General features: G+C 41.3%; 1 protein-coding gene across 7 annotated transcripts in view; it reads left to right on the top strand.

Moving 5' to 3' along the window:
* Positions 556–24,948, top strand: part of STAU1 (staufen double-stranded RNA binding protein 1) — a 61,956-nt gene continuing 37,563 nt past the window's right edge. For 2 of the 7 annotated variants that reach the window (XM_018058001.1, XM_018058000.1), the window contains exons 1-4: positions 559–790; positions 10,466–10,536; positions 21,006–21,294; positions 22,947–23,071. In XM_018058001.1, the coding sequence (XP_017913490.1) occupies positions 21,090–21,294; positions 22,947–23,071 (330 nt within the window). In that variant the 5' untranslated portion in view covers positions 559–790; positions 10,466–10,536; positions 21,006–21,089. Of the gene's footprint in view, positions 791–10,465; positions 10,537–21,005; positions 21,295–22,946; positions 23,072–24,948 lie in introns of those variants that run through there. The other 5 variants (XM_018058003.1, XM_018058002.1, XR_001919082.1 and 2 more) reach the window with 4 other exon arrangements.

Raw genomic sequence — 24,948 nt, 5'->3', positions numbered from 1 at the left:
TTCATCTAGAACTCGGCGAAAGAACTAAAAACCCGGCCCTTCTTGCCTTTTAACTCACTATAAAAGTTGGGGCTTTTACTGTGTTTTACTCTCCCTAGAACGTAAGTCCCATGAGGGAAGGGGTTTTTGTCTGATCACCACTATATTCTCAGCCCTCGGAGCAGTGCTCTGCACGTAGCCGGCGTTTCATAAACATTCACGAAACGAGGAATTGAGAGGCGAGAAAGGAGTAACGCAGGTCGGAGGAGACGAAGACGGAAAGGGGAAAAGGGAAGAACGAAGCGGAAGGAGGAAAGAAGGAAGGCCCAGCCTCCGCTCCGCTCCAGCGGACAACCCACGCCTCCCCCCGATCTCCAGAGGACTACAACTCCCAGCAAGGCCCCGGGACCCTGGGGCCGGCCCGGCTCCAGACAGCCCGGCTCCCGTCGTGCCTCACGTGACGGCGGCCGCCGCAGCGCCCGCCGGGACCTGTAGTCTGGGCCGCGGGTGGGGGTGGGGCTGGGCACGGAGACGGGCGGGGGCTGGGAGGGCGGGCGCAGGCCCCTCCCCCGTCACTTCCTGCGGGGCTGCGGGCGCCGGGGCGGCTCTTCAGTGTTTGCGCCGGCGGCGGCCGCGTCTGGTTCGGCTCCCCGCCTCCCTCAGACCCCCCCCCCGGCCCGGCGGCGCCCGCCTCCTTCGCGGCCACTCCGCCTCTCCCAACCCGACGTCCCTTCCTCTGCCCCTTCCTCCTTCCCCTCCTCGCCGCCGCCCAGGACCGCCGGCCGGGGGACGAGCCCGGGGCAGCAGCCAGGTGAGACGGCCGGGCCTGACGGGGCCGCGGGGGCCGGTGGGCCGCGCGCCTGGGGCTTAGGCCGCGGCGGGCCCGCGCGCTCTCGGCCTTGTTCTCCCGCCTCCCCCCGCCCGGGCCTCTTTCTCCCGCCCGCGGGGCCTTCCCGGAGGAGGCGGGCTCTTCCGCGCCCCCCGGCCCCGGGGCTCCCCGCGCGGCCTGGACCCCGGGGCGCCCCCAGCCACTCCGTCCCGCGCTGGGGGGCCCAGAAAACAGGTGCCACGCCACCTTGCCTCATTGCTTTTCCTCGCACGGCGTTGCTGAAGTTATTCTCGAGGCCGGGGCGGGAAGGGTGCGGGGGGGGGTCCCCCTGCTTCCAGTCCCTGGGGGTCCGGGGCACCCAGATCACCTCAGCCGGCTGTGGAGCGTGATGCGAGCGTGGCCCAGGTGTCCGACGCAGGGGGTGGGGGGCAGATCCCAGCACTGTCCCCCTCCCTTCGGCAAGTCGCTGGAAGTCTTTTGTGTTTTGGTTAGTTAAAAAAAGGGGACGAATGCCGTCCCTGCCCTCCGAAGGCTGGTAGGGTTCAGTGAAACGGGGCGTGGGAAGCGCTTATCAGGGTGCCAGACCCACAGCGTGTCCCAATACACCGCCTGCATAGTTTATTAGCGTGATATTAGGGTCTAACTTAATGCGTAGAGATTGGACCAGAGTTGACCTACCTACCCGTTTTGGGTTTCCTTAGAGGCGGAAACGTTTCAGCTTCGTGCCCACCGCCAGCGCCGGGGCATTGTTTTGGGGTGGTCAACTTCTGAAAGGGGCGTCCGTTTCATGGGGACAGTCTGTGAGCCGGCAGTCTGTGAAAGATAAGTGTTGTTATTTCCTTCTCCTCCGCTGAGTCAACTGCAGGATTTTCACCAGTTCCCTCAAGTCTGTGAGCAACCTGTCCTTTTTTTTTTTTTTTTCCTTTGCCCATCATCCGGCTTCTTGTTGTCATTCCATTTCAGGGAAAGTTTCGTTGAGTTTAGCAAACCATTCTGGAGCACTTGCTGTGTTTGTCAGGCTCTGGAGGGAGAGTGTCCGTGTCCGGAGCTGGAAAAATGTCTTGTCTTGTCTTGCCGCTGCATCTCTAACTTTTTTTTTTTCTTACCGCAGCTTTGCTTTTAAGTCCCCTCCGTCCCCGCGGGCCGGCTTTGCTTTTAAGCCCTTGCCCCACCTCCGTGTTGCAGTGTTGCTTCTGTGGACGTTTTCTTCTGTTCGGGCGAAGATGTTTGCTTCCCTCTGTTCTTCCTCTGTTCTCTGGCTGTGGGGACGTTTTTAAGGTCACTCTTGCTCTTCGGCTTGTCGCTTTCATCGTTTAGAGGGTGGTGGAAAAAGAGACCAGATTTTTGGTTGATTTTGGACTTTTCAGGAATCCGTGTGCTTACCAAAGGTAGATTGCACTGCAGCTTGTTGAAGTCAAAACTGAAAATACAATGGGGTGGTGGAGGGAGCTTCAGTCATCCTGGTCACGGGTGGGATTTTTAGTTTTTAATTTTTATTTCTTTTGTTGGTGGTGATTGTTTAGTTGGAGCATAATTGCTTTCCAGCCGTTGTGTTAGTTTGTGCCGTACAACTTTGTGAATCAGCTGTGTGTGTGTATATATCCCTTCCCTCCTTAGCCTCCCTTCCAGCAAGTGGGATTTTTAAAACAGCAGCTTGATTTGAAGATACTGAGTTTTTTAAAATTCTGTTTTCAGTTGTACAGTTGTCCCCTTTATTAAGGAAACTCAGTTTATGGGGGTTCTAACTTAGGGAAGAGTGAGGAAGGTGTGTTTGCTCTGCTGACTGGACCCTCCTATATCATAGGGTTGTTTTAGGTAGTACGTTTCCTTCTGAACTTAAATTCTTTTGATTTACACCCATCTCGCAGTAACACACTGGATGCAAAGTGGCCTCCCGGATTTTGACGTTTTCCTAGAATTTTCCGATAGTCTTACATCCAAGAAATCATTTAAAGTCTTCGGATGACTCTCTAGAAACAAGCTATACAGGCAATACAAAGCATGCTTTCTGCCATATTCAAAATTGTAGTGTTAGGGAAATGACTTTAACCCTGCAGTTGATAATCTAATTAAAAAAACATTTTATTATGGAAAACATACAAAAGTCGAATAGTATAGAGGAGCCCCTGAATTGATCATTCACATTTGATAATTATTAACTCATAGCCAAGGTCAGTCTTGTTTCATGTAGTACCCCCTCCCCCAGACTAGGTTATTTTGAAATAAATCCTGAATATCATACAATTTTACCAGATTGCCCCAGACTGTTAATCTGTCACAAGGTTTACTTTTAGTGGAATCATAGTTCTCATTTGGTTTGTTGGGCTTCTTTATCTCTGTTTATACATGATTACTGTTTATCAGGGGGAAGAAAACTCAACCACCCTCAAAGACCTGTCAGAAATGCTGCCCTGCTAATTTGTGTACAATAGCAACAGTTCTTGAGCTACTAGTGACTGTAATGGAGAAGCAATCATAAATGCATATGTCCCTAATCTTGTTTTGATGGAGTCCTACCTGTTAAACCACTTTTAATGGAGAAAAGCTTTGTGTCAAAAGTTAAAGTACAGTTAATAATTCATTATGAAACCTCCAAAGTTTCTTTACAGTAGTTGTGTAAATATACTGCTATCACCTTAGGTTAAGAATTAAGCAAAGGATATTTTATTTCAAAACTGTTGTGAATTATTTTTTAAAGATGGCCGGCCACTCCCCACAGTCTGCTGTATTTACAAACCAATTTCGTAAGTAAGAATGAGTTCACAGCATGGATATTCATGTTTTTCCTTCTCATCTAAAAAGAGATCTCTCTTAGACTGGAGGTTGACAGGAATATTGTGTTTGTTACTGTTTTGAAATTTCTGGTTATGAACACTTTTCAACTTGTAGACCTGTCATATCATTATTTCAATTGTTCAGATTTACTTTTGAGCTTAATCAGTTAATTTACTTGTTAGTCACTACAACGTGGGAGATGAGCAGGAATATGCCTGCCTCTTAAAATTAGGGAGGGGGGAAAACCCAACCATTTTGCTATCTAAGAAAGGACACAAAATACAGTTTTAAAAAATGCATAGTGCTTCCCAGTAGGCGTTAAGTAAAACTTTTAAATATTTGGAATTGTTAGCGTTTGTTCAGACTAAAGTGCTCGCTTTTAAGATTCGGCCAGAAAGCCTATTTATATACAGATTATCTTAAGTTTAGAAATAAGCGTGACTCATGGAGCTTCCCCCTCCGTGATTCTGAAGTCTAAGCCATTAACAATCTGGATATGATTATTAAACATGAGCTGTAGCATGCTGCTTTATCCAGAGTTTCTCCCAGTAAGACTTGATGATGGGCGGAGGCATAGAGTGGGTCTCAGCTTGTGGGGCAGTTTTCTCTGATGTACTTTGACTGGATGGAGTGAGAAAGAGTGAAATTCACCAGCAGAAAGATGAAACTTTTATGAAAAAGGTATCTTTCTGTAGGATGTCGTATATCAATGCTAGAAGCCTAGTTTATGAATCTCCAAACTGGATCATATTTGATGTTCTACTTAGTAACAAAGAATTGCTCAATTTGGGGAAATATTAATTTCTCTCCCTCAAATGAGAGCTCTTGGAGTTGCTTTATTTCTCTCAGACTAGGATTTGGGGCCTTCGAAATTATTTGGAGAACTTCTGTTTCACTTATGTACGTGTATGTATTATATATGTGTGTTCATTGAATTGTTGTGTAAAATTATTTTTTCAATCAGAAAAGTTCACAAGCAACCGTTGTTATATTGGTGCAGATTCACCTAAAAACAAGTTTAGAGAATTTTATAGCATATTTTTGTTTCACATTAGATCTATAACAGATTGTTTCAGATTAACTTCTTGTGACAGAGACCTTTGTAGTTAAAATGCTTTTGGTGAATTTTCTGTATGGGCTTTTCCTTAAATGCTTGGTTTTGACCAGGTTTTATTTATGCTTTTCCAAAAAATATATACATTTAACCATGAGAAGACATTTTAGTTGCTGTGGTTATTTTTTCCTAACATTTTGTTGTGAAATTTTTCACACATATAACAGAGTTTGAAGAATTTTAGTGTACATCTCTATATTTACCACTTTCTGCCATTACTTTACTATATTTGCTTTATCACGTGCCATTTCTGTCTGTCCATCTCTTTTAATTCATTAATCTGCTTTATTTTCAGTACATTTCCAAGTAAATTATAATATCAGCACACAGCGTGATTATCTACCAGAGTTAATCTTAAATTGAGACAATTCTACAAGGTATTCCTTGATCCTGAAAGCCGAGAGCTTTGCTGACTTCTGTTTCCAACTTTTATTTTAGTTACAGAACTCTTCGCTTTATTTTTTTGGCTGCATCGTGCAGCATGTGCAACTTCCCTGACCAGGGATTGAACCCGTGCCCTCTGCAGTAGAAACCCAGAATCTTAACCTCTGGACCACCAGGAAGTCCCAGAACTTTGCTTTCTACAGGGAATTGTTCTAAGAAATTTTTGCATGAAGATGTGCTTATCCATGTATCAAGTATTATAAAGTTTGAGTAATGTTGATCAGATCCTTTTTTCTCACATAAGGAGATAATAAGATTATAAATATGCAGCTATATTGATCTTAACAAATACTGCCAGATGGATGGCTTGGATATATTTTGCTGACAGCTTCATGCTCTGAACTAAAAAATGCTCTGAACTATCAAAGATAATTATTTATTTTAATAAAATGGTAGAATGAGGAAATTACTGCCAATAGCTTGTTTGTTTTAAATATGTACATTTCCATAGAAGTGAATAAGGCTGATGTAAAGTGATTTGTGTCTCCAGATAAATGGAGGTAGAAGCAAACTCTTCAGACTTAATTATATTTTCTGAAATAACACATGTTCAATTGTTAAAGGAGTATATTCAGGGGACTCCCTCAAAGTATATTTACTGAAAACAAAAGTAGGAAAATCTATCCAAGAATGTATTTGCTTTCAATTAAAAATTGGTCTTCTAAATATTAAATTTGTAGCCCATCTGCTTCTGTTTAAACTGGAATCTAATTTGGAAAAGTGTGATGACTTTGTGAGTTTTTAACGATAATGAAAGCAAAACAGAAAATTGTTTTATCATATAATAGAGGTCATAATTATCCTAGAGGCCTTTTGAAATGTCTGCCGAATTACAAAGTCTAAGAAAACCTATTTAAGTGCCCTGGGGTCTTTTCCCAAAATGAAAATGGTTGCTCATCAGATTGTCTACCTGAGGTATCGGTACAGTTGGTTACCCAGTCAGTGTGGGTTGATTTTAATCAGCATGTTCTCTACTTCCATTTAAATTTTTTTTTTTTACAAGTGGTATGTAATTGTAAGTTTATATTTATAGATGTTTTATGACTGAGGACAGGATCAGTGAATTTGCTGGATAATAATATTTGCTACTATTTATTGAGCTCTTACCATGTGCCAGGTTAGGATTACAGGGAGAGAGTTACTTGATGCAGCAAAGGAATCTGAAAGGTCAGATTGAGTTTATTTAATAATATAAAAGCTGCTCTTCATTGAGCTCTTCTTTTGTGCTAGAAGTTGAAGTGGACATTTTATATTGTATTTCTGATCCTCCTGAGCTGTCTTTGCAGTGAAGGGTTATAATAGCAGAGGTCTGTCCAGGAGGCCCAGTACTGGAGCGGGTCCTGAGCTCTTTCTACTGAGCAACACCGTCTCTAATTCTCAGGTGCTTTTTGTTGAGGATAATTGATTCTGCTGGTCAACAGTGCTGTCTTCCCAATTCTACTCACGGCAGTTAGGATGAATTTTGTTCAGTAAGGCTTTAGACCAATTTGGGAAAAAGTCTGGCTCAGTAATACTCAGTCTTAAATGAATGTTGTGTCATTTCCTTGAAGTAGCTTGGATTTACAGTTTCCTTTTATTTGTTGTGATAGATTGCTCCAGTCAACTTATAAACGGTTAGGCTGATTCAAAGGTTGAGGGTAGGGCTTAGAAGTAAATGGGGAGGAGGAGGTTTCATTAGCCTTTCCCTAAATTATTGCTATAATCTCCCTTCATGAAGTTTATTATAAATGATTGATTAACTGTAGACAAGATTGTTGCTAAGAAAACTAGTTTCTTTAGAGTCATGTTATTCTGCTTTATTGGAAATGAGTTAACTAAGCCTCTAACTTTATAGGGCTGTTGCCCTCTTTGGTTCCCAGCCATTTCTAACATTCATTTCCTGGCTGACGGTACTCAGAATATTTAATGTAACTTTCTATTTGGTATTGGACTGCCTCTTAAACAGTTTCTTTTTCACTTTCTTTGAATCGATGATCCCCTGAATGAGAAGCCTCTTTGGTTCTCCAACTCTGCAGTTGTCATCTCTCACGGCTAGTCTTAAAAGGCTAGATCGGTGAAACTAAGTGTGCCTTTGGTTTTGGGGTTTTAGTGAGATGGTGTTTCCATTCTGTGTTTAATCGCAACCAAGGTGTTGTAAGTGTGTCTCATTAATCAGGAAAAGGTGTTGGAAATAGGTCTTTTCTGGGAAGGGAGTGAGCAGATAATGGTTCTTAAGTGGTTACTGTATTAGCTCCTCTCAGGCAGGAGCTTTGGGATCTACCTAGATCTTGTCTAATTCTCATTATTTTCTTTTTTGAAGTCCATGCTTTCTATAGATTAAAATTAATTGAGGCATGAATTTTCTACCCTTGCGGATTCCATCCTGATACAAATAGGGCCACTGTCTGCCATTGCCTTTGTGGATTTGGTACAAAATGCTAGGTGGTCCTTTCCTCTGTAGCAGAGAATTTATATGTAATAATAAGTCTGATTATTCTTGGAGGCTTATGTTCTTTGTTGTACAATTTAACCTGCTCATTGAAGCTCCATGACACTTTACCTAGATGACAGTCAAATATGGTCAGGTAAATGAGTTTCCTTTTGGTTTGCAGTAGAATGAACCTTTAGAGTCTGGAACAGTTAGAGGATGACTGCTTCAGGGAACTATTTTTCCCTGTTAACTCAGAATTTATTAAACACCAAACAAAAAAGAATAAAAAAATATTTTTTGAAGGGGATGAGGTTGTTTTTAAGTTTGATACAGTCTTTTTTTGCCCTGTTACAAGGGATGTGAGAGCTTAGTTCCCCAACCAGGGATCAAATCCATGCCCCCTGCAGTGAAAGTGTGGACTCTTAACCCCTGGGTCCCCAGGAAAGTCCTATATATTTTTTTCTTTCTCAAATAATGTATCTTAAACATGATTTGTTAGTATTATAATGTTGGTTACTGTGTACCCTAAGAAAATGATGTTTAACAGCTGACTTTGGTGTGACATGTCATCGTTTACAAGCATTTCCCCTACATTACCAGTTAATCTACCGAGGAATAATATGATTATGGTTTATTAATCATATGAAACTGGTGGTAGTAACCCTATCTAACATATTAAAAGGTGGAGCCTACAGAGTTAAGTTGCTCAGGGTGATTCAGCTGAGCACCAAAGTTGGGACCCAGACTCAGATCCCCAGTCAAGAGCTTTCTTGGCCACTCCTTCTGGGTTGGCCTGCCCTCAACGCCTTGAGGATGCACTATCCTTTGTTTACCAAATAAAATTCTGAGCTGTAATCAAGCTGTTAAAAAAAAGTTTTCTGTACCTCACCCAAACAGCCCTGTAATAGCTAGTCCGCCCTTATCCTACAGCAGTGTCTTGCAGCCAAGGTGCCTTTTATGTTTTGTTGTGTCTTCTTTAGTGATGAGGTAATGTGTATTACAAATGATGTTACTACTAATTAAAATGCTACTGTAAATTATTTATTTAAATTTGTGTCGGGTTCAAGGTTGTTCCTATATGAATGTGGAGTCCGTGAGGACAGGAACTTGTGTACTCCTCTCTCCCTGGTGCCCAGAATAGTGCCTACAATGTAGTATAGGTGTTCAGGAATGACTTGTTGAGTGAATACAACAGTGAGTTTAATTCACTCTCTTGCATTCTAGTGTGTTTCTTGAGTGGGAAAGAAAGGGAGTTGGGCTTAACCTATAGTCTTCTCTGCTGCTTCTTGGCGTGAGTGCTATAAACATACACTGATAATAACCATGATGGCTTTGGAAATGGTTGGGGATTTAAAGAAAAAGTTTGCTCATGGAAATGTGAATGTGTCTGTGAATCTCAGCTATCACTTACATGTGTTGAGACATTTGAAATCCAAGTGGTTGTAGACTGCTCCCCCCACCCCCATTTTCCTTGCTGTTAAGTTGTTGGCAGTTGTTTCTCACTGTTTTCTGACTCTATTAATAGCAGGTGTTTTATTCCATTTAAATTTTTAAAAAATTAATTAATTTATTTGGCTGTGCTAAATGTTAGTTGCAGCACGTGGGACCTTTCGTTGAAATGTGTGAATTCCTAGTGAAGGCATGTGGGATCTAGTTCTCCAACCGGGGATCAAACCCAGGGCTCCTGCATTGGGAGCACGGAGTCCCAGCCACTGGACCACCAGGGAAATCCCAAGTTTGGGCTGGAAAACCAAACCTACCAAAAGCATTCAGCATAGATTTAGATGGGCTTGGATCGAGGAAAGCCCCATTGATCAAAGGTGCAGGCTCTGTTAGGTGGGCTCTGCACAGGCCTTTTCAGTTTCCATTCATGCTCGTCTTTGAATGGGCAAGGTTGTGGAACAGTAGGGTTCTAGATTGGAAAATTGTTAGTCTAGTATACTATTTACAGAAAGAACTTGGGTTGTTAAAATGCTGTAGAACATTAGAACTCATGATTGTATTTTTGAAATTAGTTGGACAGCAAAGCTACTTTTTATTGCTTATTAATCACAGCAGTGTGAAATTGAAATGAGCAACATTAAAATTATTTTATTTTGTAAGAATGCAAAAAGCATCTCAAGGTAAGGAATTCTGTTTGTTACTGACTATTGGCCATTTAAAGAGGAGCCGCTAGGTAAATGAGACTTGGGAGTTTGAGAGTTAAACTCTTATGTTACCTGAAATCCAGTTCTAAAGAATGATTATGATTTTAGATTTACTAGAGGTAATGTGTTTTTTCATATTTTGCAGTTTAATATAAGAATACTTGTGTACAGAGTGCCTTTTTGTAAATTTTTCATGTAATTGCATTTGCATCATCAAGCATATGGTAAGGACATTTATGCCCTAAAGTATTTAACCAGTAGTTAAAAGAGGGGGGCTGCAAATTGAAAAATCAGACTTGTGTGGTTGGAAAATATTTTATGTCCAGATCCTTTTTTTCCTTTTCGGCCACACCATGCAGCTTGCAGGATCTTAGATCCCTGGTGAGCAATCGATTGAGCCCGTGCCCTGGGCACTGAAACAGTGGAGCCCCAACTGCCGGACCGCCAGGGAGTTCCCTTGAGTTTCTTTTAAAAAATTAATTTCCGAGGTATTCATAGTTCACTTAGCAGGAAGTAATTAAGACTTGAAAAGGAAATTTCTATTGTCTCTTATGTTTGTGTCTGCAAAGTGCTTTGTACCCAGTTAGTTCCCAGACAGTTGTGTCTCCTAGTAGATGCTACAGTGTGCTGCTGCAAGCCTTGACTTCATGCTTTCAGAAACTTCCCTTCTTGTAAACTTTTAGTCTCCCCCAAACTTCAGCAGTATATATCTTTGTTTTCAGAAAAAGATCGACTCTAGTAAAGTACCATGCTTTCTTATTTTCCAGGAGTTTCCTAACCACGTAACCTCTCAGAACTGAACCAAAACGACATTGTTGCTGAAGCACTTGTTTTTAAGGTATGCATAATTTGGCTCTATAATTTCAGGCTTGTTCATAATCTTTAATGTTTTTGAATTCTTCGGTGATTTATATGGCAAATGGCTTTTACTTCTGGCTATAATATTAGAGAAACAGAAGAAACTTTATGCAGTTTGATTTCTTTTTACTCTTGGGATTTAATTCGAAAGTAAATACAGGGAAAATTGTTGAAATAATGTAAAACCTTCTAGCCAGCCCTACCATATACTTTAAATGTAGAGACATGAAAACTAATCACTGAAGTGGTATTAAACTTAGCATCTTAGTCATAGAAACTTTAGTTTGCCTTTGATTTAAAGATTTATTTAGAGATTTGCCTTTGATTTTTGCTAAACTTGGTTTTCAAGCTGGTGGGACTAATTCCGCATCATTTTCTATTGTGAATGAAAACAAATTCCATTTCTCACTGGCTGCTTTTGATTGTCTCAACCAAAAAAGATTTACAGTAAGTGTGTTCAGGATTTTACAGTCCTTGATCAGTTCAGTCGCTCAGTTGTGTCCGACTCTTTGCGACCCCATGAATCGCAGCACGCCAGACCTCCCTGTCCATCGCCATCTCCCGGAGTTCACTCAGTCTCACGTCCATTGAGTCCGTGATGCCATCCAGCCATCTCATCCTCGGTTGTCCCATTCTTCTCCTGCCCCCAATCCCTCCCAGCATCAGAGTCTTTTCCAGTGAATCAACTCTTTGCATGAGGTGGCCAAAGTACTGGAGCTTCAGCTTTAGCATCATTCCTTCCAAAGAAATCCCAGGGCTGATCTCCTTCAGAATGGATTGGTTGGATCTCCTTGCAGGCCCAGGGACTCTCAACACCACAGTTCAAAAGCATCAATTCTTCGGCGCTCAGCCTTCTTCACAATCCAACTCTCACATCCATACATGGCCACAGGAAAAGCCATAGCCTTGACTAGACGGACCTTAGTTGGCAAAGTAATGTCTCTGCTTTTGAATATACTATCTAGGTTGGTCATAACTTTCCTTCCAAGGAGTAAGCATCTTTTAATTTCATGGCTGCAGCCACCATCTGCAGTGATTTGGGAGCCCCCCAAAATAAAGTCTGACACTGTTTCCCCATCTATTTCCCATGGAGTGATGGGACCAGATGCCATGATCTTCGTTTTCTGAATGTTGAGCTTTAAGCCAACTTTTTCACTCTCCACTTTCACTTTCATCAAGAGGCTTTTTAGCTCCTTTTCACTTTCTGCCATAAGGGTGGTGTAATCTGCATATCTGAGGTTATTGATATTTCTCCCGGCAATCTTGATTCCAGCTTGTGTTTCTTCCACTCCAGTGTTTCTCATGATGTACTCTGCATAGAAGTTAAATAAGCAGGGTGACAATATACAGCCTTAATGTACTCCTTTTCCTATTTGGAACCAGTCTGTTGTTCCATGTCCAGTTCTAACTGTTGCTTCTTGACCTGCATACAGGTTTCTCAAGAGGCAGGTCAGGTGGTCTGGTATTCCCATCTCTCTCAGAATTTTCCACAGTTTATTGTGATCCACACAATCAAAGGCTTTGGCATAGTCAATAAAGCAGAAATAGATGTTTTTCGGGAACTCTCTTGCTTTTTCCATGATCCAGCAGATGTTGGCAATTTGATCTCTGGTTCCTCTGCCTTTTCTAAAACCAGCTTGAACATCAGGAAGTTCACGGTTCATGTATTGCTGCAGCCTGGCTTGGAGAATTTTGAACATTACTAGCATGCGAGATGAGTGCAATTGTGCGATAGTTTGAGCATTCTGTGGCATTGCCTTTCTTTGGAATTGGAATGAAAATGGACCTTTTCCAGTCCTGTGGCCACTGCTGAGTTTTCCAAATTTGCTGGCCTATTGAGTGCAGCACTTTGACAGCATCATCTTTCAGGATTTGAAAGAGCTCCACTGGAATGCCATCACCTCCACTAGCTTTGTTTGTAGTGATGGCTTTCTAAGGCCCACTTGACTTCACATTCCAAGATGTCTGGCTCTAGATGAGTGATCACATCATCATGCTTATCTGGGTCGTGAAGATCTTTTTTGTACAGTTCTTCTGTGTATTCTTGCTACCTCTTAATATCTTCTGCTTCTGTTAGGTCCATACCATTTCTGTCCTTTATCGAGCCCATCTTTGCATGAAATGTTCCCTTGGGATCTCTGATTTTCTTGAAGAGATCTCTAGTCTTTCCCATTCTGTTGTTTTCCTCTATTTCTTTGCACTGATCGCTGAAGAAGGTTTTCTTATCTCTTCTTGCTGTTCTTTGGAACTCTGCATTCAGATGCTTATATCTTTCCTTTTCTCCTTTGCTTTTCGCCTCTCTTCTTTTCACAGCTATTTGTAAGGCCTCCCCAGACAGCCATTTTGCTTTTTTGCATTTCTTTTCCATGGGGATGGTCTTGATCCCTGTCTCCTGTACAATGTCACGAACCTCATTCCATAGTTCATCAGGCACTCTATCTATCAGATCTAGGCCCTTAAATCTATTTCTCACTTCCAGCGTATAATCATAAGGGATTTGATTTAGGTCATACCTGAATGGTCTAGCGGTTTTCCCTATTTTCTTCAATTTAAATCTGGATTTGGTAATAAGGAGTTCATGATCTGAGCCACAGTCAGCTCCTGGTCTTGTTTTTGTTGACTGTATAGACCTTCTCCATCTTTGATCCTTGATCAGGACACTGCAAAACACACTGCAAGCACCGACCCTGCTTGGTGCTCTGTAGCTGTCTCCCTGTAAGAACTGGAAGCCCATCCTCACACCCTCTCTCTGAGGTGGCGATTAGGAGACAAGTGAGCCCTTGCTTTCCTTGGGAATGGGCAAATTGATGCAAAAGAAACTAAGTTATACAAAGCCCAGGGAAAAGGATATATAGGCACTCATCACACTGAATTTGTAAAATGCTTTTCTTTTCAAAGAACTGAGTAACTGTTACAGTGCCTCAGGATTCCTTCAGGGTTGTAGCTTTCAGATCACTACACTGAGGCTTTGTCAAAGAGCCTGTACGTGGTGCTTTGGGCAAACTGAGGCAAGCAAGCAATGGATTGCCAGGAGTTAGACATATAATTGCTGTCTGTAGAACTGAAAGCTACACCTCAAAAGTTTGATCTGATTTAACATTGTTGGTTGCTACTTAGCAGCAAAAGGCTTCCCAGGTGGCTCATTGGTAAAGAATCCACCTACCAATGCAGGTGACGTGGGTTCAATCCCTGGTTGGGAAGGTCCCCTGGAGAAGGAAATGGCAACCCACTCCAGTGTTCTTGCCTGGAAAATTACATGGTCAGAGAAGTCTGGTGGGCTGCAGTCTGTGAAGTTACAAAGAGTTGGACACAGATGAGCACACACTTAACAGCAAGGCTGGTTTCTTAGAAACGTCATGCTTGGCACTGGTCCGTTTTGCCTGAAGATGATGGTAAATGCTGTTGTGTTTCTAGGTAGATGGCACAGGGCTACAGTCTACAATTTCTCTTCTCTGAAAGGAAAAGCCAATTAACAGAGTTGAACCAAGCCCCTTCTTATTCAAGATATGGTACACAGTACTACTCTTAAAAATCTCCGGCGAATCACAGATGGATATTCATTTTGATTTAAAAACATTTCCATTTTGGGAGTGCCCTGGTGGTCCAGTGGTTAGAATTCCTTGCTTTCACTACTGAGGGTCCGGTTCAGTTGCTGGTTGGTGAATTATAGAAGATCCCACAAGTTGCGCTGCATAGCCAAAAAAACATACTGACCTCTCAAACCCACTTCGTATTTACAAAAATAATGTATTTGTGTTATTTTTAAGAGTTTCTTCTAGAAGAAGGGAGATTGGTGGGACGGGGAGCTCTTGATAAGGTTTCAAGCCTAGAAAAGAAAGATTGCAACTTGCTAGGCTGCAGAACAGAGAAGGCAGTGGCACCTGACTCCAGTCCTCTTGCCTGGAAAATCCATGGACGGGGGAGCCTGGTGGGCTGCATTCCATGAGGTCGCTGAGTCAGACACGACTGAGCGACTTCCCTTTCACTTTTCACTTCCATGCGTTGGAGAAGGAAATGGCAACCCACTCCAGTGTTCTTGCCTGGAGAATCCCAGGGACAGGGGAAGCCTGGTGGGCTGCCGTCTATGGGGTCGCACAGAGTCGGACACGACTGAAGCGACTTAGCAGCAGTAGCAGCAGCAGGCTGCAGAAGGAAATCTTTTTTTTTTTTTTTTTTCACTTTAGCATAGGGTATGATGTGCTAGCTTTTCTGTGATAAACAGTTAATAATGAATTCTCTTTTAGGACGTATTTGTTTAAGTGGACTACCCAATGGTTACATTTGTGTGGAAAGAAAGTTGTCCGTTGCCCACGTGGCATCGGGCCAACTGTGTGAGGGACTGCAGTCAGGCTCTTGTATTGGGTGCAGAGGTCTTGACTAGTCTGGGCTTCCAGGCGTTATTTTTGGCTCACTTTATTGTCTTGCAAGTGATTGTGCCTCAGCTTGGCTGTTTGTCCTGTGTCTCTCTCCTGGGCACCAAGTACATTGCCGTCTCTCTTTTTTTCCCCTCTTAAGTAGTTCAGTCATATTTCTTTTGAAGAACCTTTTATTGTTGTGTGATTTGATATATGGGCCTGCTGTTGAACATTATTTGCTTGACATTGACATTGTCTTTTTGGAAATGATTATGTAGGATGGTAATGATTGCCGTGTTTCTGTGCTTCTGGTGCTCTGCCTACGGGTGTTTGGATAACCTTTGGAGTCAGTGAAGTGCTGTGTTTGGGGGGTAGGGGGTGGAGGATGCTTGGGGGGGAGGTGAAGGTAGGGTGAAGTGGTGGTTGGGGGAGTGAGTTCACTTGCAGAAAACTGTATAACCTCATTATAGCTAGAAAGATGTCTGGGAGAAGGATCTTGGAAGTAACATGTTGGATGTAAGGGAATGATGTGGGTATATTAGGTATATTTCAAGACTTTTATAGGAAAAGTGGTTTGTTCCTTAACTTTTTGTTGTTGTTGACAAAGTTTCTCTGAGAGTGAAGCCTCTCAGAAGCTGTGGAGAACAGATTAATAGATGTACAGTTGGTTGCTTAAAGAGCTCTTCTTGTGTCTTTGAGGAAAAGTTTAACAAGTAGTTTCTAGCATTTGAGAATGTACAGTCTGCCATAGAAGAGTTCACATGTAGTAGAGGCTTAATAGATTTTGTTGAATAGTGAATAAATGTATCAAAATTGCTGTTGGTGCTGCTAAAGTTCTGTTATGGTGAAGCACAGATCCTTCATATCTGTGTACCTGTACTGTGTAAGATTTATTAAGTTGGCACAGAAGTAATTGTGGTTTCAGATCATGAATTTTAAATCATTATAACTAGGCTCAAACACATCTTTATTACTCAAAGTAGGGACCATTACAGTCAACATATTTTTGTCAATGAGAAATAAGTTAGTTTATTCCTGTAGCATAAAAATCCTGGCTTCAGGATTCAATGAACTCATGGAAAGCATTTTGTGCCTCCTGGTTGTGGAAGCGTTTTTCCCTGCAAAAAGTTCTCAAGATGCTTGAAGTGGTAATCGTTTGGTGAGAGGTCAGGTGAATATGATGGAGGAGGCAAAACTTTGTAGCCCAATTTGCTCAACTTTTGAAGTGTTGTGCGACATGCGATTGGATGTTGTGGAAAAGAATTGGGCCCTTTGTGTTGACCAATACCAGCTGCGGGCATTGCAGTTTTTGGTGCATCTCATCATTTGCTGAACGTACTTCTCAGATGTAATGATTTTGCCAGGATTCAGAAAGCTATAATGGATCAGCCAGGCAGCAGACCACCAAACGGTGGCCATGACCTTTTCTCTGGTGCAGCTTTGGCTTTGGGAAGTGATGTGGAGCTTCTCAGTCCAGCCACTGAGCTGGTCTTTGCCAGTTGTCATATAAAATGACAACTTTTTTAATGACATTTTTCGTTGCATGTCACAATCTGATCGAGAAATGGTTTGTTGTTGGCGTAGAGCAAGAGAAGGTGACACTTCAGAACGATGATTTTTTTGTGTGATTTCTGGTCAGCCCACAAGGCACCCACTTACTGAATTTTTTCACCCTTCCAATTTGTTTCAAATGCTCAATGGCTGTAGATGGTAGATGTTGGGTTCTTTGCAACCTCTTGTGTAGTTATTAAAGGATCAGCTTTGATGATTGCTCTCAGTTGGTTATTGTCAACTTCTGATGGCCATCCACTACACTCATCTTCAAGGCTCTCATCTCCTTGCAAAACTTCTTGAACTATCACTGCATTGTACGTTCATTAGCAATTCCTGTGCCAAATGCGTTGTTGATGTTGTGAGTTGTCTCCACTGTTTTACAACTCATTTTGAACTTGAATTAAAAACTTACTTGAATTTGTTGTTTGTTTAACATCATTTCCATAGTCTAAATATTAAATAAATAGCAAATAATGTCGTTAGCAAAAAAAAAGTGAGAAATGTGCATTAAAATGATATATTAATACAACATAACCACATTTAAGGATGTATTTCCAGTATCAAATGGCAGAGTTCAACAGGGCAAAATTGCAGTTACGTTTGCACCAACCTAATAATAAAGGCAAGAAGGGGAAATACTTAGTTGCAGTGTTTTGGCTCTTAAAAGCTTGTCCAGAATTGGGATGACTTTTTTCTTTTCTTTTTCTTTCTTTCCTTCCTTTCTTTAAAAAACACATCTTGTTTGGAAACATCACTTACTACAAAGGGGAATGATGTGTTGATTGCACAAAAGTATGGACACTTTATGTTATGTGTTAATCCTGTTGGAAAATGGATATTAGTAATAGAAATGATGTTTCCCCATAATTGCTGAAGTAGGTGTTTCATACTGCAGCAGTTTAGCAGTCTGTTAGTTGAAAGGGATTAGTACTAAGCAGTACTGTAGGTGGTTCTGTAAACTGTTTCTAGAAGGATCTGCCTTTTTGTGTATTGAGTCACTCAGGCTGTGCACTCAGTATGGCCCAGTTTTGGTAGATTCATTGCTGAGTTAGGGATGTGCATTTTGTGCCTGATCACTTTAGCACATCATGTACAATTTTTCAAAATGCTTGTATAATGTGCCCATATTCCCCTTACTGCAACCCATTAAAAAGTACTTGACGCTTGTAAAGTGGAAATTGCCAGGTGAGACTGTTTTTTATGAGATTTTTATGTCGCCAGGCCCAAGTTAGGATCTGGGGGGACTTGGAATTAGGAATTTTTAAAAAGAGGTACCCATAACTCTTGTCATCTCACCACTCACAATGTTGTAGTCCTTTGTTTGCATTCCATAAATTTAGGGTTTGAGAATAGGATGAAAATGGTTTCTTGAGTTGGTATCTCAAGCTCCTCAATTAGGGGAAAAAATCAGGAGATGAACGGTTCTCATCTGTGCTGGAGGCAGGAGGCAAGGAAACAGCACACCACAGGCTTCACGGTCAAGAGTGTTTCCAGCCTCAGGGAAAACTGGAGTCTTTGTGTTTTAAACTTTTCAACCTAATTTTCCTGTGTGTGAAATTCTGTTCTTTTGTAAGAAGACTCTAATAAAGCATTTAAAATCTCTTTTAAGTCCCTAATTTATTTGATGGAAAACAATGCTTAAAGACAAGTGTAAAGGAAAGTGTAAGTTTTCATTTAAGGATTTAATCTCAGGATGGTGTAGTGTTGAGCAAAAGGTTCTTAATTTATGCAGAAATAATATCTCTGAAATTATGTGATTCCCCTTAATGCTTCCATGAACTATATAAATGGCAGTAGTGAAAAGCTTTATTTATAGCTGCCTGACTTTTCTTAGGGGAAGAGCATCTGTTTGGGTAAAATATTAGCATCAGTATTTCAGAGCCTTTTGAGATGAAAAGGGGGTTTTCTTTTCCTCTCTGAGAATATAAGCTCCTTCATACATTAGTAAGATTTTATTCTGTGAATGCACGTATATATGCTAGAAATAGCACCCTTGCTCCTCTACCCACTGGATACCAGTAGGTTCTCCCATTTTCCAGATGCGATGGCCAAATGATGTCTCCAGATATTGTCAGGTGTCCTTGGGGAGCAAAATTGCCTCTTTAAAACTACTTCTTTAGATTATATTTTCAGGCTTAAAGATACATAGAAAAGTTAAATTAGTAAATGACTTAAAATGAGTACTGTGCTGTATTTTTATTGGTCATATTACAAACTAAAAAATTTTAAAATATAGAGCCTTATTGGGGTTTAAAATATTTTCCATCTGCCGTTTTGAACTGCTTATTTCAACCAGTTGTTTGAAAGATATAACTCCTCCAGGTGTACCTGAGGTTAGCATTTTTGGGGCAGTCTTAATTAATATCCTGTTTGTTTCTTATCTCAACTTCTGGCAAACCTATGAATTTATGCCTGTCACTGGAAATGCTGGCAGTGGGCCTACCTTAGAGAAGCTAGCCAACAAAGATCCCTTTGGGCCCCACCCTTTCTAAATTTAGTTCATTCAGTCTCAGACTCTCAAGAGCCACCCAGAGCAGAGTTGGGTTGCTTCCCTGGGTCAGGAAGATGCCCTGGAGAAGGAAATGGCACCCCACTCCATTATTCTTGCCTGGAGAATCCCATGGACAAAGGAGCCTGGTGGGCTGCAGTCCACGGGATCACAAAGAGTCGGACATGACTGAGCGACTTCACTTTCACTTTCTGGGATGCAGATAGACTCTGGAGCAAGCACTGTGCTTTTGGCTTATGTTTGGACCTGTGATCTCTGGTGGTTGTTGTGAAGTTGTGAGTACAACTCTCAGTGGTTTTTTTTTTTTGCAGGGGAGGGTAGAAAAATGCCCTCAGGACAGAGTTGAGAGAGAGGGAGAGAATGAGTAAGAGCAGGAGGGGAAGACTGAAAGAGAAATATTTATATTTTGGCAGCTGATTGAACAATGAAAGGTCATAGCTGCCTTCTAAAAGGTTTTGGACTTGTTGCTTGACACTGGCAACTTGTCTACTAAGACCACTACCCAGATCTTCAGTGGATCTCCTCTGTTATTTTGTTCTGATTTCAAAAGTAGATGGGGAACAACTGTAATGTTGGAGAATTTTGTCGTGTAAGGTAATATTTATACCTGTTACTAACCAAAGTCATAGTTTAGCCAAGGTGCTTTTGTTTCTGATTTTTGCCTTGTTGTGAGTTTTGTAGTCCTTTTTGCTCTCTGCAAAGGGCTTCCCTGGTGGCTTCGATGGTAAAGAGTCTGCCTGCAGTGTGGGAGACCAGGATTTGATCCCTGGGTCAGGAGAAGGAAACGGCAACCCGCTCCAGTATTCTTGCCTGGAAAATCCCACGCACAGGAGCCTGGCAGGCTACAGTCCATGGGGTCATAAAGAGTCGGACATGACGAGCAGCTTCACTTTTTCACTTTGCTCTCCACAAGGGAGGATGTTCCAAGACTTCAAGTAACTTATCTGGTCATTCATCTGTTTGTAGAAGTTTGGCTTTAATTAAAAATCATTTTGAGACTTAAAAAACGAAAGTAACAAATTACTTTATAGTAGAACTTCTAATTTGTTAGTTTGATGGTTTCTGCCTTGCTTGGCTTTTTCTGTTCTTTGTTGCTTAATGGTTATTTTTGAGTAGTTTTGATTTGCTTAAACATTTTCAGCTTTTTGAATGATGGCCATGAAAATGAGCAGAACTGTCCTTATTTTTGACTGGTGAAGAAATTTAAATGTATTTAGAATTAATACCTTTGGAACTTACAAGATACAGTAAAAATCTTCTCTGCTCCCCCCACAAGCCATGCTAGTAAAATCGTCAGCCTGATATCTGTTCCTCTCTTCTGCATCTTCTCCACTTTTGCTTTTAATAATAAACATACTATAGAATGTTCTTTGCTATTCTGAGGATCCATGACCATGGTTGTGGGTGCAACAATTCTTGTTTGGAATCTGTAAATAAAGGAGACTATCTCAAACAAACCTTACAGGAGAACAAAGAGGTCTTTTGTCATCATTAGGAAAAAGAAATGCCAAAAGTGAGGAATTCTTCTCTTTCTTCAGTCAACTTAAAGGAGAGCTCCAAAGGCGCCATTCTGAGCACATGGCCAAAAAAACGGAAGCACTGTTTACATTCACCAGTACTGGTGTTACAGATCCAGTTTACTTTCAGTTTCTTATCATTTTGAGCCCAGAAACCTTTACCATATCCCATATTCAGTGGAAAACCTCTTCATGTTTTTAATTTGATTTTTTAATGTAGGCTATAGTTTATAATTCTTAATATTCAACAATAAGTATTATTATACCTTGCTGATTCTTTTTATAAAATGAACATGCAGGGTATGTGGGTATTGTAAGTATTTTAAAACATTGTGGGGAAAAAAAAACACTGAGAAATTCATAAAGCTAGTGAATCTTACTGTACATCACAGTTACAGACTAAACGGGCTGTTTTCATACTTGAGTAGGTGACACCAGTTTTTGACTGAATATTGGCAATTACATATCTCTTCTATAATTTATCTTTTTATTTTCTTTCCCTTACAACTTTCAGGTAGAACTTTAGACTTCATAGCACTGAATTAACCTGCACTGAAAGCTGTTTACCTGCAGTTGTTCACTTTTGTTGAAAGTGACCATGTCTCAAGTTCAAGTGCAAGTTCAGAACCCATCTGCTGCTCTCTCAGGGAGCCAAATACTGAACAAGAACCAGTCTCTTCTCTCACAGCCTTTGATGAGTATTCCTTCTACTGCTAGCTCTCTGCCCTCTGAAAATGCAGGTAGACCTATTCAAAACTCTGCTTTACCCTCTGCATCTATTACATCCACCAGTGCAGCTGCAGGTAAGCGTATGATCCAAGTGTCTTCTGTTTCAAATGTTTTCTTAGCCTGTTTTCTGACCTGATAAGTAGATTGCAGATACAGGGAGCTCTTGCACATTTACCTTCAAGAAGCAGGAGGAAGTATACCACCCACACTTCTTTATTTATACCAGATATAAAACACACTTGATGATATACTGGCTTGAAAGAGACCTTTTACAGAGTATTTCAAAGTGTAAGGAAGAAAATTAGAAACCAAACTATAAAGCCTACTCTGTTATAAACTGGTAGCTGGCAGAAAAAAAATACCACTTTGGATATTCATTGTTATATGGGAAAATTCTGCTGTTAAAATGATTTCCCAGAACTGATTTGTAGGTGTAAGTACCCTTTTTGGAGGTCTGTAAGATTTATCCCAAGCAAGGGGACTGCCAGATTTTGGGACGCAAAAGAATGTGTTGGCATTTGCTAATTTTTATTTTGACTAAGTAAGTTTAAGTTGCCATCCAGAGGTAGTTGAGAAATCACAGTGAGGGCCAATGAGAAATTGAACCAAGAAGCAGAGATGTTTAAAAAGGAAGCCCTCAAATTTGAATATTAGGAAAACAAAAATGAAAAATATCCATGGGTTAGAAAAGACTTGCAATCCCTGGGGAAATAACCCTTAAAAACAATATTCTGCTCCCCAGTTCTCCCGCTCTCATCCCAAGTTGCAAAGCCAGTTAAAGGGGGTGTCAGCATAGGTGTCTCTGTACTGGAGTCACCTTGTAATAAATGCTTCTCAGCCCTTAGTGCCTGACATCTCCCTTGCATTTCCTCCTCTGTCCTCTCGTTTCCTTTACTTTGTATCTCTCTTCTTAGAGTTTTAGCTTGTCCCACTCAGCTGTGCAGACTCTTATCATGCTGCTACCTCTAGACTTCCTTGGACCAGCTCACCAGATGGCGTTCTTGACTTGTCATAGTCCCCTAGAGGTTCAGTGTTCCCCATATTTGCCGTTTGAATACCATCTTAATAGGAAATGGCACGGACTAGTTCAGTCCTCTGGGATTTAATTGCTTTCTCTTCTAATGTGTTCTTATATCCACATTTTGTTGACTTTATAAAACTCCCATCCTCCAAGACCATTTTATTTTACTTACATAATTATTAAAGATAGGTAAAGTCTGAGGATGGCAGCCTCTGGAGATAAGATGAGAAGATACCCCAGGAAGGAGAAGTTAGCTATTTGGAAAAAGACAGTCGTCGTTTGAGAAATGGTATTGGCATATTGCGTTTTGTGAAATAATGAACAGGGTACAGCTGACAACTGTTGTAGTAACTAATGTGTGTATGTGTCTCTGCTCAAAAGACCTCCTTGTTATTCCCTTGGTTATAATAGCAGTCCTTCATCCGATTTCAAATCCTGCGTGCTTGCCATGGTTTAGTTATTCCTCTGACTTCTATTCTCTCTCTTTTGAAGACACACCCCTTCCTAGGTAACCTGACTTCAACTGGTTCAGAAAAGATCCCAGCTGTGTCTTCAGATATGTGCCCTCAGTGTGGTTTGCAGTTTTGCATCGCTGTTGCTCTAAATCATTAGACGTGGCATTTGTTTTCCCTCTCTTCATAGCCCTGGAGAGCTGCCGTCTCTAACACTGCTAGTTGACGTCAACGCTCTCACATTATTTTTCAGTTCCTCCTAACATGGCACACCCTAAAGAGAAAACCCCAATGTGTCTTGTGAATGAGTTAGCCCGTTTCAACAAGATTCAGCCTGAGTATAAGCTTTTGCGTGAGCAAGGTCCAGCTCACTGTAAGGTAAATATTGTCCATACTGCTTGTGCATTTATAACCCACTAGGAATGTTTTCTTTCTTTTCATACAGTTGCAAGTGGTGCGGTGATTCAAAACACATTTAAACTGCTGAGGTTGTTTTAAAGAGATGCAGAAGTACAGATTTTGGGCGAGTCGCTTCTCTTTTCCATCCTTGCAGAGTGGGTCAAACGAAAGAGATGCTTCTCTGGGGGATATTTGGCTTTTAAAACTTCAGTTAGCATGTGGTTGTTTAGGATTCTGAATCAAGACAAGTCCCAAGCACCTGTGAATGGTTTCCTGTGAGTTTTCTGGGCTCTGGGCCTCCTGGCTGCAGCCTCCGTCTGGCTCCTTTCCTTTTCGTTTGCACGTGCATAGGTACCTTAGGTCTGGGCAGGGCAGGGAGAGGAGGTGAATGGGAAGTCAGTGTTGCTTCTTGTTCAGAATCAGATACAGGGTTTGAATGTGAGAGGTAGAAATTAATCTCCCTGTGAGTGCATGGAATTATCTCTGATTTTAGGTACCCTTGTCACTCTCATCTTAGAGGATGAAAGACTGACTGTAATTTGAATTTTTACTATTTGTTTTTCAGGAGTTCAGACTTTTAAGCTTGCTTGATATCTGTGCTAATGTGCTTGGACCCTAAATGTTTGTGTATCTGGCTTTATCTTTTGCAACTACAGTATGAGAGATAAAGAATTAGGCCTATTTCTGATTCTAGCCTTGAAGTAAGATAATACAGTTTTATAAGGAAGAGTTGTTTGTCTCTTTGTGCCTCAGTTTTCCTGACATGCAAACCTCAAACCTTGAATGATACCAAGTTTCTCTTTTTTCTTGGACTAAAAGTAGCATTGACCGCAATCACGAACAGGCCCCATAGGGGAGTGCATTTTGGTTAGTTGCTTTGGAGTCAGGCAGATCTGGGTTTGAATCTTAGCTTCTTACTAACTTGGTGACCTTGTGTAGGTTACTACTTTTTTTGAAACTCCGTTTCCTCATCTGTAAAATGGAGATAATAGTACTTACCAGATAGGTCTATCGTGAGAATATATGTCAAAGTATGGAGTGCAGTGTCTGGCACGTAGTAAATGCTTGAGAAATGGTAGCTATTACAATTAAGTAATTATACATTTAAGAAAAACAGGAATTTCCCACTCTCATGAAGGTAGTTTTAATATTATTCTAAAGCACAATTATATTTGAAATATTTCTTTACTTTTAGAAGGCAATTAGCCAATTCTCTGGTAACTGTTCTGTTTCTTCTACAGGATGTTTTTTGCAGATCTTAACTTTGGGATTCCCTTTATTAACTGTTTTTGGTATTTTTGGAAATATGTACTGTCTCACTTGAACTTTGGTACCTTTTAGGTAATTTGGCTGTGTGTTCAGTCTGTAGCTGCCTTTTTTTTTTTTTTTTGCCTACAAGTTGTTCAAAGAGAAAAATTTATTCCCTCCTAGATGATTATTAGACTATTTAAAAAGTCAGAGGTCTGGTGTACTTTTAATTCTGTCTGAACCGAGATCTAACTTCACCACTGCCCCTCCGCACAGAAGGCAGCAGCGCCATCGGGACAGTCGTGGAGAAAGGCAAGACTGACCGTGAAATTAACTCTCATCTGTCTTATAGCGTTTTCCCCCTTTGATGTCGTTTCATGAAAGGATCACAAAAATGACTGAGGGGTTGCACAGCGTTGCAGGCTGCTTCTGCTGTCTGACTTCTTGTGCTAGCCAGGGTTTTGCGTTCATGCTATCAGTGCTTTAATGAGTAACTTTATGAACTGCAACATAAATACAGGAGACCCCTAATATTTCAAGGGGGGTGAAGGATTCTTTAATTTTTCGCCCTTTAGTGGAAGTTGTGCACTGAGGGAATCCTGAAGTTA

This window comes from Capra hircus, chromosome 13 (genome assembly GCF_001704415.2).
Source record: "Capra hircus breed San Clemente chromosome 13, ASM170441v1, whole genome shotgun sequence".
In the NCBI taxonomy this organism is placed as follows: Eukaryota; Metazoa; Chordata; class Mammalia; order Artiodactyla; family Bovidae; genus Capra; species Capra hircus.
This window is presented reverse-complemented; position numbering and strand designations above follow the sequence as displayed.